This window comes from Chaetura pelagica, unplaced genomic scaffold (genome assembly GCF_000747805.2).
Source record: "Chaetura pelagica isolate M959 unplaced genomic scaffold, ChaPel_1.0 scaffold68, whole genome shotgun sequence".
NCBI lineage: Eukaryota > Metazoa > Chordata > Aves > Apodiformes > Apodidae > Chaetura > Chaetura pelagica.
Window position 1 is genome coordinate 2,435,942 of NW_009954407.1, and position 12,562 is coordinate 2,448,503.

General features: G+C 40.4%; 1 protein-coding gene across 1 annotated transcript in view; it reads left to right on the top strand.

The window, feature by feature from the left end:
* CFTR (cystic fibrosis transmembrane conductance regulator (ATP-binding cassette sub-family C, member 7)) overlaps positions 1 to 12,562 on the top strand; it is an 89,387-nt gene that overhangs the window by 68,265 nt on the left and 8,560 nt on the right. The window contains exons 22-23 of the mRNA XM_010004326.1: positions 4,623 to 4,865; positions 6,778 to 6,933. Of these exons, the coding sequence (XP_010002628.1) occupies positions 4,623 to 4,865; positions 6,778 to 6,933 (399 nt within the window). The remainder of the gene's footprint in view (positions 1 to 4,622; positions 4,866 to 6,777; positions 6,934 to 12,562) is intronic.

The window sequence follows — 12,562 nt, forward strand, 5'->3', positions numbered from 1 at the left end:
GGAAAGAGAAAATGCCATGATTTTGCTGTTGCCAGGATTACTTACGTAAGGAGATATAAAAAGAATCCCTCACAGAGATAGTAAAACCGCATTTGCTAAACCTCATAGTGCCCCACCCTGTACATCAGGGATGCTGAAGAATTAAAGGAGTACATGGTAGAAGAAGAGTACCAAAGAAAAAATTAGGACTGTGAAAAATAAGGTTTCTTTTACATCTGGTTATCATGCTTTTATTTTCCCTTGCTATTTCACCTGTTTCACCTGTTAAATATATATTATTTTTAACTAGGACATGATAGGCTTTTAGTACTATCAGCAGAAAACTTGAGATAATTTTTAATTACCAAAGTTTAAATAGACTTAATACTGTAAAGTCTGCATCAGAATGACAATTGTCAAAGTGAAGTGTTGGTCATCTGGAAGGGAACAGAACCAAGAAAAATCTGCTAGAATATTTCCTTTTCTGCCTTCAAAACAATGTGAAAAAGAGCAAAAAATTCAGTGCAAGTTTGATACGAGCTAAATATTTCATTTTTTCAGTTTGGAAGAGATATATATGTCCTATAAGTGCACCCAGAATGAAATAGCAGATGCGAAATCTCAGTAAAGCCATATAGTCCATTTCATTGACCCAGTTTTTGCAGAGACTGTACAACATGACCCATTGGACCAACCTCTCACAGGACCTCTCAGTTGCACACTGTGTTTTGCAGACAGCATGTTTTGAGGAAATGGTGTCTTTCAATGTGGTAATTGAATACTATGCATATCTGCATAGTAGGTCTGCTCTCTTTCTAGCAGAGGAGAATATATGTCCTGATGAAGTTAATTGAATTAAATTACTTGCAGAAGAGTTACTTCTTCCACTTTCTGGAAATTAACATTACGTAATGATATTATGAATTCTTCTCCAACAATAAGAAGAGTTTAAGTGATATTAATGAGAAAGTAAATTAAAGAATTTGCAATGTTATTAAAATCTCAGCAAAATACAATTAGGCAAGGCTAAAAATAGTGTATTATGCCCCTGACATTTTTAGATGAAAGTAGTAAATATACTCTTATTCTAAAGTACCAGTTAGAGAATGTGAATACAGCAGGCACATTGCTGGTGGGAATAATGGATAAGAAACTTGCCATCACCTACACTATACCTGTCATTATGAATGACAGAAGATTTCTACCTGTGAACGGAATAATGGATAGCTTTGTAAAGTGTTATTGACATTTATGTTACCTTCTACCCTTCATAATGCAAATTATAGAGCCAGTAAAGCTTCCTTCTGAATTGATGCAAAGTATTAAGCTGTCTAAAATACCTGCATATGTAACATGACTGATAAATCTGTCAGGGGAGCTGGGACAGAGATGAAATTTTCTGTTGTATGGGAAGAGGCTCTTTGTCCAGCTGTCTTCAGAGCAGGTTTCAGCTAGCGTGTAATGGTAGGATCTCTTGGGCAATTTCAGGGAATCCTTGTCTGTACAAAAGTTCACAGGTCTTGATGAAGCCAAGAAAGGTCTTGTTTTCTGAAGCAGTGATATTTCTAAAAGGATAAAATTCCTATAGACAAATGTACCATCAATACTGATTAAAATGCACATATGATGCTCATTGTGGGGATTTAGTACAGGCAGACAGGAAGAAACCTGTTAGTTTAATCTAGGGTCTTCCTGTTTGTATCACCAAAATGAGATGACATTCATATCTCAACATGATGATGACCATGGCTTCCCATCATGGCAGAGGAGTTGAGATGGAAATTGTAATAGATAGGTTTAGGTGTTAGCATGCTTTTCAAAACTTCTGTCACAGTTGTGTTTCAAGATGCTGAGATGTATGCAATTACCCCCATATTTCCTTGCATTATATATATATATGTATGCTTCCACCTAGAAAAACCACCTAACAGTATTTCAATCTCAATCTAAGTGGAGAAAGGAATTATATATCAAAATAGAATCACTTTGCAGAAGGAATGCAAAAGCAGTGTAATAGGGCTGAAGATGTGCAAAGGGTTTTCCATAATGCCCCTAAAGAGATCTGTATTATTTGCAGTACAGATTAGAGAACAAATACTAATAATAAACCCCAGAAACTCCTGGATACAGTAGCTATGAAGGTCTCTCTCTTTCTATTTATTTATTTTGCTAAATAATTTCTGAAGAATAATAATTGGTCCTATGTTACAGTCTATTCTTGTTGTTTATAAAGGTCATTTTTTTTGTAAAATGAGGAATTCAGATAATTACATTATTTCGACTAAGGCACTTAGGGACCTGAATGTATGCTGGGGTCATGTCTTCTTCAAGTGAGGGGCTGAAATTTGTTTCCTGCATAGCAGGAGAAAAACAGGAGGAAATTTTGGAGATTCTAGGACTACCAGGGTGAGTAAAATTCTCCAAGAGGATACTAGAAATTACAGCCTCTGCAGAGTGGATTTGTTAACCAAAATGAGCTATGCATTGGAAGTCAGATAAAGAGAGGGTTGACAAAATCAGAGTTACACTTGCAAATGGTCCAAATTCTGGATTCATACTTGGTCTCAGCTTTCAGAAAAAGGACAATGTTTAATGTGGGAATTTGGAAGTGAAGCAGAGGGCAGAAATGGGATCTGCCAAGTAGTCAAAGATGCAGTACTTACAGAATGAATTCACTCAGGTTTGCTGACATTACAGTTGCATCAGACTAACCTGATAACTGTATGTGATTATTTTTTTCCAGACAAAAGTAATGTAGTAGATTTCATTTATCTTCAGGAAAGCACTGACTGTAGCTGTGCTTCAGAAATTATATAAATGAAGGAGATCAGAATTATTGCAAGAACTGTAAACTGGTTAATGAGTTGGACAGAAAGGAAATGGCATTAAGCTGTAGGTACTAAGCTGTAGGGAGGGGAGGCAACTCAACAAAGATGAGATTTGTGACTGAGCTAATTTTAATCTTTTTTTATTAATGCTCTCAACAGAGAAAAGAAAACTATATTGAAGAAATCTGCCAGAGGCACAAAGCTGAAAGGCAATGTTAGCATGAAGGATGCCATGAGTTGAAAGGCATTACGTGACCTCAAATGGCTGATATAAATTAGAATTCAGTAGCCAAAGCGTAGGCTTGAATTTCAGGACTGCTAAGAATAACCTGTTGTAAGGATCTCCTTGGTTAGAATTGGCTAAGATGGAGGAAAGCTTGGCTGACCACTGCTTGAGCAGAGGATGACTATAAGGTGTGACTCTAAGATCATATGATCCTAGGGTGCATTAATCAAGATACTCCTAATATAGATAGGAAAATAGTGGTACCTTTGTACAATGTCCTTGTGAATCGTTGTCCAAAATACTGTGGACATTCTGGTCAGACAGGAAAGATTAATTTGAACTGAGATGTTTGGAGGAGAACATATGTTAAGAAATAGGCTTAAACCTGGATTTTCTTTAATCCTGGAGAACTAAGGGTGACTGGATCTATAATGGGCCTCTATAAATTAATGGGGAAAGCAGTTAGGTAAAAGAGCTATTTAGAATTTAGAATCATTTAAAATTAAGAACTGCAGAAGACAGAATTAGTCCACAGGCTTAAAAATTAGTTTTCTGACCACCTGTGCAGTGAAGTTCTTGTGAAGGTAAATTAATTCTTTATTAATTGACCCTTGACCCATTTATATATCTACAAATTAAAAAAAAAAAAATCAAGAGAATCCCTTCTAGTCCCATTCTCTTTTGAAAAATTTACCAAGACAGTTACTAGCAACTTCCATTTGAAGTTCAGGAACTTGGTTATTTCACCTAATATATATAATTGGAGATATAAAACTAGTTATCATGGAACTTCCTACTGATTTCTTTTTGTTAGAAAGTATAATAATTTCTCATAATTATCCAGAGCATATTATCATAGAATCATAGAATGTGTAGGGTTGGAAGGGACCTCTTCTATTCCAGGCCCCCCCTGCAGTGCACAGGGACCTTTTTAATGAGATCAGGTTGCTCAGAGCTTCGTCAAGCCTGACCTTGAATGTTTCCAGGGATGAGGTCACCACCACTTCTCTGTGGGCAACCTGTTCCGGAGTTTTACCACACTCACTAAAGCTCTTCCTGATACCCAGCCAGAATCTATCCTGCTCTTGTTTAAGGCCATTGCCCCATATCCTATCACTAAATGCCCTTGTGTGTTGAAGTCTGATAATTGCTCCTTTTTATTTGATGCTGCAGCTTTACATACCATCCATTCTGCTGATCTTAGGAGCTCAACTCAAGGAACCTCAGTTTTTGGGTTGGGCAACCTTTTATAGGAGGAAGGAGTTGAAGACTCCAAGATAGCTTTCATGATCATACTTTGTTTTCATAAATACAGGTCATCTACAGTTTTCAAAGTACATTTTTAAAGAGCTATTGTGTCCGTTTAAAAATTAAGCAAGTAGAATCACATTTGACCAATGTTAGTAGAAGAGCAACAGACTGTAGAGCTATATACAAAAAATATCCTACCTTTGAAAATAGTATCATGGTGTAACTTACAGAGAAGAGAGACTTGCTGTTCTGGCTAGGAATTCGGAATAATGTGATTTCATTTATTTTGGTAACTAAGTATTAATTACAATTGGAACACTCTTTGTTTTGATTCTTAGATGAGGTCTGTCGGACGCATATTCAAGTTCATTGACATGCCAACAGAAGAGACGAAAACCATTAAGCCACAGAAGAATAACCAATTTTCAGATGCCCTAGTAATTGAAAACAGACATGCAAAAGAAGAGAAGAACTGGCCATCTGGAGGTCAAATGACTGTGAAGGACCTTACAGCCAAATACGGTGACGGAGGAGCTGCTGTGTTAGAAAACATTTCTTTCTCAATAAGTTCAGGGCAGAGGGTGAGACACAGTTTTTTGTCTTTGATCTGACTTCTGTTAAGCTTGACTGTAGAAATGTCATTACAAACTTATTCATTGACTGAAGATTGAGTCAGTAAGGTTTTGTAAATTAAAACATGAAATTGCTGCAAAACAAAGTTATCTAAAGCACCTGAAGAACAGAAACATCTTGTGCCTCACTTTAAAAAGACCTAATCTGTATGATTATTGGCTAAAAACAAATGAACAAGAATAATATAAGGAAAACCTGGCTTAGTTATCCTAGAAATGTTGAGGCTGTTTACGCCTTAGTGAAGAAGCACGGTGAGGATCTTTCCTGGCTGTGAGGAGCAGAATATACCAATAAAAAGCATATGCAGCAGTTCCCTAAGTTGTATTCCCATATCTGAAGTTACCTGCCTTCTCCTGGGGAGACGGAAGGTTGCTGGTGAGTGCAGGTGCTGGGGGCAGCCTGACCCAGGTGGAGCAGGGCATGAAAGAATACCGGCCGCTCTGCCAAGGGTAACGCACCACTGGCTCAGGAGGGTGGAGGTGCTGTCTTGCCTGCTGGATGACGGCTCTTTGCTACCCTGAATGACTGTATAACAAATCATAAACAGCTCAGTTCTTCAGAAGATTGACAGACCTCTAGCTAAGCTTCATGCCTGTTCGGGTTGCATTTAAGAAAGAGTTTTAGTTTCAGGACAGAAATTAGTAATAGGTTTAACACTTTGTTTTAATTTCATGCTGAAAGACCATCCTCGGTGGGGTGGAAGAAAGGCTTATATGAGCTGGAACTGTATGGACAGGGAGAAGTTTTTAACTTTCCCATGTAGATATGAAAACGGGTTCAGTAACAGCTCCCTGGCCTGGACATGAGGCAGCTCTTTGCTCCTAGTTTGGATAACACCTATCTCTGCCAGGTTTGATAGATGTGTCTTGATTTACATGAACTGAATGTTTCATCTACTAAGTTTGAGGTCACCAAAATTTAGAAACCAGAGGTCAGTCTTCCTTTAGCACCATCCCCAAACTATTTTGCCTTTGGAAGATAGGCATCTGTGATTCGTGGAGCGTGGAGGTGTGGGTTCTGCTGTGGTCTGGTGGATTTACCTCCTGGAAAATCCCTTGAAGCCACAGAGTATGGAAAATGAAATATACTTTTGTATTCTACAGAGAGGGGGCAGAGCAATTAAAACAAAGATCCTTTATTCAATGGTTATGAGTTAGGAACTCTATCCAATTTTGGTGATGAACCCTGGACTCAAAGTAGCATGCTCAGAATTAGAGTGTGCTCGTTAAACTGGAGAGTTTAAGTTTCCATGAGGGAAACACAACATATAAAAAAAACCTCCACATATTATGTTCCTTCCCACCTAAAGAGGTAAAAAAGGCAGCACCAGCTGGGTGGGTTGAGAATTTGCATTGCTGCTGGGGAGAGGACACGGTGTGTGCTGTAATCACTCCCTCAGGCCCAAGATACACCACAAATTCATGGCCTGATCAGAGTTAGGCCCTCTCTTTTGAATTATATGGAAAAGGATTAGCTCAGTAGTGTGATTCAAGTGCATGCCCTGTTTTGTTTTTTTTGTCTACTGGTTGGGGTTTTGCTGGAGAGGGCTTCATAGCAAAAGAAAGGGGAAAGGCACAAAGAGCCAGACTAATCAGTACGAGATAACATAAGCAAATTCCTGTTCTTCAGCTAAGGGTAGGATAACTGATTTTTTTCTTAGTTAATTCTACCAAAACAGACTCTTGTCCAGTGTTCAGCCCTTGCTGTAGGCTTTCATCATTCCAAATTAACAACATTTACTATCCCATTGAGATCCATTTGGACTGTTCTCCACTGCTGAGATCTCTGGACATTTATGCCTTAATCTGTGGCTAATATGTGAGCAATATTAACTGTTTACTTTTATGATTTGCATTGCAGGTGGGTCTTCTAGGAAGAACTGGTTCAGGAAAAAGTACTTTACTTTTTGCATTTTTACGACTGCTTAATACAGAAGGGGATATCCAGATTGATGGAGTCTCCTGGAACACAGTCAGTGTACAGCAATGGAGAAAGGCATTTGGAGTGATTCCTCAGGTAATGAGATTATTGTATATTTGTGTGCCTTTATTTTCATTGGTTCTATATCCATTTGTGTCTACTTCTACACTTCTCGTTACCATGTCATGGTGTGTGTATAAATGAGCACTTAATGTTATTTATGCTTGCAGCAGTGCTGATATATGGGAATTAATACCATCTCAAAGATAAAAAAGGAAGCTGCTCCTCAGAGAATCATAGAAACACAGAAACACAGGGGTTGGAAGGGACCTCTGAAGATCATCAAGTCCAACCCCCCTGCTGCAGCTGGAACACCTAGGGCAGATCACACAGGAATGTGGCCAGACAGGTTTTGAAAGTCTCCAGAGAAGGAGACTCCACAACCTCTGGAGTACCACAACTCTGTGGTACCTAAACCACATGGGTTTAGGTACCCTAATACTCTCAAATAAATGGAACAAGAAAAATAGTCTAAGGAGGAGCAAACAATTAAACCTAGGGCTTCAGAGTCCCTTGCCAATGTCCCCACCACTGGACGACTGTCCTACATTAGTTACATGTGTTGCAAAAATGAACATTATTCACTGCATGCAGTAACACTAAAATGTGATTGCTCACTGTAAAGGTAGGAAAGAAATGATGGAATAAACTGCATAATTTTAATGCCATGTGTTGTATATTTGTTGTTGAAAGCTGTCAGTCCTTTCCAGCAACAGTGATAAAGGAGTAACATACATTGGCCTTCTGTTCTTTGAAACCTGTATTCTAGGTAGTTCTTCAGCTGCTGAAGATACACAGTCTTTTCCATAACAATGTTCATTTCTTTGGAAATCTTGTGAGTGTGGCAGAATAATTCACATAACAGTTGACTGCAATGTTACCCATGAGTCTGTCACTTGTGGTACTGGGAGGCAGAGGCACACAAGTTGCAACTGTGAGGGAACATGTGGTCTGTTCCAACTTACTTACTTACTTACTCCATCTTTGAGGGTCAGCTACTTGTTCCAGAGACTGATAAGTATGGTTTGATCCTAGGTCATCCTGGTCGGCCAAGGAGTGGGCCAGCTGGGGTGACCAAGGATCTCCTTTTGACTGTTAGCTGTAGAACCCTTATTGTGCAATTCCCTCAATCCTATGTCCACTGTAAAGGAGTTGCCAGCTGCTTTCTGTGCACATTGGTTTGTTCCCAGATAGTCTACTGTCTTACAGAAGTGGTTACTGTATTAGAAAGCTGGTAAGCAGCAGTGGATATGCCTGTGGTATGATGCTGTTGTGCACTGACTACATGAGATGCTTTAAAATAGTCGGAGAGACTCTGGAATAGCAGCTGATCTAACTGAAAAATATTCTGTCAGGTTTACATTTTCAAAATAGTGGTTTTCTTTTCCATAGCAATCATAGCAGAGCAGAGGTCTGTCTTTGCTTTCACCCTCCGCTGAGTATTTAGGCTAAATTCCAATTTCTACCACAATACAACAAACTAAACTAATTATAATGAAGTCACTAATACGACTGTCACTCAGCTGCTATAGTCACTTCTGATATATTTCAGTGTCATGGAGGTGGGATTTATCTCTGACTGTGCTGTTCCTGCTGGCACTGCCTTAGTTTTGGTAGCTGCTGAAAGATGCTGAAATGCTCACGCTGGAAAAAACAATAGGTTTGCTTTTGCAAATACAAGAGGGACTCAGAATTTAATCGCTCTAGTTAATGATCAATTTTCAGTTGTGATAGCTTCCCTTCCAAAACTGTTATTCCACAGTAGCCTAAATGGCCTTTATTTAAAGTAGGCATGCAAAGACGACACAATGCTCTTCCCTCTGTGCATTTCCACAACCATGCTCTGAAATTTCCTCAAAGGCAGTGATTTTTTAGCACTTTGACCTTGCCAGAACAGACTGTTTCTTCACTGCCAAGTTACACTCCCAACAAAGCAGAACCCAGAGAGCGGTGGTGAGACCGATGATTAGATTTGCTTCTTGCCTGAGCTCTACCAACAGCCTGGGTGGTCACTTGCTGCCTGGTGAGCTGTGGCTGGCTTGGCAAGCTGCCCTTTGGTACCTGACCTATTGTCACCCTTTCTCTCTCTTCAACAATCTCACATCTATCCATTCCCGTAAACTTTTATTTCTTTATTATTGCTGGTTCAGTTCTGTAGCATGATTGTTGGCTGCAAACATGAAAAAAGTCACCCCTTCAGATCAAGGCAGTAGTACAGTGAATTGCAAATGCAGCTGCACCTATTTAGTTTGGAGGACAGGTGTTATACAGCTGTGTAGGATGAAGGATGCTTTTACCAGTATAAGCTGTGTCTTCATTGGGAAATTTTCCTATACAGCCAAGTAGAACTTTCTGTATTGGAAGAGGCTTCCCTGTCTCTCCCCTAATCACCCTTTTGCTCTCAGCCCTTTCATCCTTCGGGATGTGGTTACCCAGCAGGGTTTCCAGCTTTTCATCTCCAACTGTCCTTGGGAACTGATGGAGTGAGGAGAAAGCTGAATGCTTTCTGACAAGTAGCGTCACTGTCCCAGTGGAAAATATAATTATTATATTATTATTAATTCTCATAGCTGAGTACTTACTATAGAGTCACTAGTGATATAGAAAACATCATGCTGCAGCCACCAGCAAAGCATAAGAGACATTTATTACATGAGCAGTGCAACTTGCCATTCTGCTAGTGAGGTGCATTGTTAGTTCATTATTAAATTACACCTTTAGTTCAGTTTGGAAGTCCCTGATACATGAATCGATGCAAAAGAAATCCCAGCCCTCCATTCTCTGGAAGGTCACAGGAGTTGCCAGCCTGTTTGCATGCTTCAGCTCATGGCTCCTGTCCCAAAGCCTTGCCAAGGAACTACACATTATGCCTCAAAAGTTCCCACATTCAGAACAAAATGAAGTTTTCACCAGCACTTTCCCAGCAGGGAAGAGAATTTGCACTTGCCACCCTGCTTTTCCTGGCAGAACAAAGGGAGCCTTTCGTTCTTTGCCTTCTACCTATGGCTTCAGAATAGGAAAAAAAAAATTCCCTTCCTCTCCTTTTCTCTCCTCTCCCGGGAGGCTGCCCTATGGCAGCACATGGGTATTTGCCCTCTTGAGGAGAGGCTTTGCTAGCAAAAGGAGAATGGAGCTCTCTACCTGAGGCATGCTTCCTTGTGAAAACATTCCAACACACACCTTCTCTTTCTTATCAGTAGATGTCCCAATTTAGAGGAAAAGAAGTGCTTTTCCTCTGTGGGAACCTCCTTGATGCCTGCCTGCATGGCACATGCAGCATCCTGACACCCTGCCACCTGCTCCACACAGGTGATGCTGGAACAGCCTGTGGTGTGGTCAGGGATCATGCTGAGCTGGAGCAAAGGCAAAACCCTGTTTCTTTCAGTATCTCAGATACAGCTGTCAGCACATTGCAGTGGCGTGAAGGGGTAAATCGTTTAAAACATGTTTCCTGGAGCACCTACAAGGAAGTTCTTTCCTGTAGCTCCTCACATGCCGGCGCTGCTGAAGTCTGACCACAGCGTCCAGGATGTTTGTCATTCTCATGCAAAGCAATTACTCCAGCGATAACAGGCTGTTTGAAGTATAATCGAACCTCGTCATCCCTTCTTTCTGGCAAGTCCTTTCTGATACTCCTTTTGCAAGAGTTTCCCCACCACATTTCTAAAATGAGGACATGCAGCTGTATCTGGTTTCAACACACTGAAGCTCTTTTGCATACAAGTCTTCATGCAGATTACATCCTGAAGTATTTAATGGAATCAAATTGCGAAAATGCCTTCAGAAATTTGGCTTTGAATGGAGGAGACCTGTGGCCAATTTGCTATTAAATAAATGAGGAGAAACCTGAGACCTAGAAGGTGCTGCTAGTTCAAAGGGAAGGGAATGACTTCTGGTGTTTTCTTGAGCGTTATTTCACTGCATCCTGGGAAATCTCACAACTTTTTCTACATATAAATACTCCATATGGGGTTAAAATCAAGATAATTATGGAGAATGGGATTATTACAGCTTGTGGGACTGCCAGCAAAAGTAAAATTTTACAAAAGTAAAATTTTGCAACTTTTATCTTTGTAGTTCCAGTTTTTCAGTAGCCATCTCACTTCATTGTGTCTGTCTCTGCCCGTCTGTCTCCAGCACTTTGACCTCACACTCATACACTTCAGGACTGTTCACTTTTGGGGGTGGCTGTTTTGCAGTGTGCCTGGGCCCTGGTGCAGCCAGCTGGGCAGTGCTGGTCCCACAGAGCGTCCCACGAGTCACCAATGCCTCAGCATCACCATACCGGGGTGCATCTGCTGCACCAGACCCATGCACAGAGCACCTGGGAACGTCAATTAACAACCCCACATTCTCATTTCAGGCAGTTTATAAGTTGTTTTCTGCATCATGGGTTCAGTGCTATCAGGAGTGAAGCACTTGTATCTACCACTGAGCTCTATGGAAGGGAGAGATGTTAGCATCTTCAGGAGAGAGCGTTAGAACACTGAGCCCAAAAATACTTGCAGAAGGTCTTCATTGCTCCCATGCTCTTATACTTCTCTATAAATATTTTGTCAATGTAAAGTCCCTAGAGGACACATGAAAACAAAGCCTCTAACTCTGCACCTAATACTAAAGCATTCACCTAGCAATTAGATTTTCTTTCATGTTGATATTGTTGCCACAATATTTATGAAGCAGAGGAGGTTACATGGCGGTCATATGGTTGATACTCTAACTTCTCTGTGCCTGGAGCTGGTGTCTGGCTCCTGTTAAAGTCACATTTGCTGTCCAGCCCTGGGCCATATGGGAACAAGGGTCCGTGGGTCTGGCTGAGGACCTGCACAAGGGTTGTCTTTCATGGCAGCAGCAGCTACTGGCAGCCCCGATATTCTCATTCTGTAGCAGCCTCTTGTCAACTGATCCCTCACTCTTCTGTATGTGTTTGCTTAGGTACTCCAGGGTCTTGGTTCTCAACATGACACTTAAATCACTTAGGAAGCTTATGAGCCAAGCTAAGTGTATCCCACACCATAACGAGTACTCGGAGGTTTTAGCCTCTGAGAAAGATTAATGCCCTTCAGAGGAGATCAATTTACAATGTTTGGAGTGGTCAGAACATAAACATGACCATATTTATATTCCTGAGTGTTTTGCTTGTGGGTGGATGTCAGGTCTGAGAAACTATTTGTAGTATGACCACACTCATGATCATCCTGGGTGAATTTGAACAAGTGACCAATGAGGAAACAGTTCCAAATTTGCTGCTGGTCTCCTCAGCCATTCATTCCCACTTCCCACATTCTCCTAATTTCTGCTTCCATATTTATAAACAACACAAAAGTCCATGGAATCTACTTTTGGCTTCTTTCACTTTAGACTTCTAGCCTTTAAGGATTTTTGGTTTGGTTTTTTTTTTCTGTTTCTTTTTAAGTGGACTCTACACTGCCTATGTGACTCACATGATATTTACTTATGTGAACCCTATGTGCTTACTAGTGAGCTGGGAGGAAGGAGGTGTTGAAATGAAGAGAGAAGTACCAGATTTCAGGACAATGAAATATTTACCTTGTGGGGGAAAAAAAGGTTCTCTTGGGAATAGCTTGCTTTTAGTGCACTACTTCTTTCTTGAAAGCACAGTTACTAGGAATAACAGCAGCTTCTGAAGAAAGTAGTACCCTTT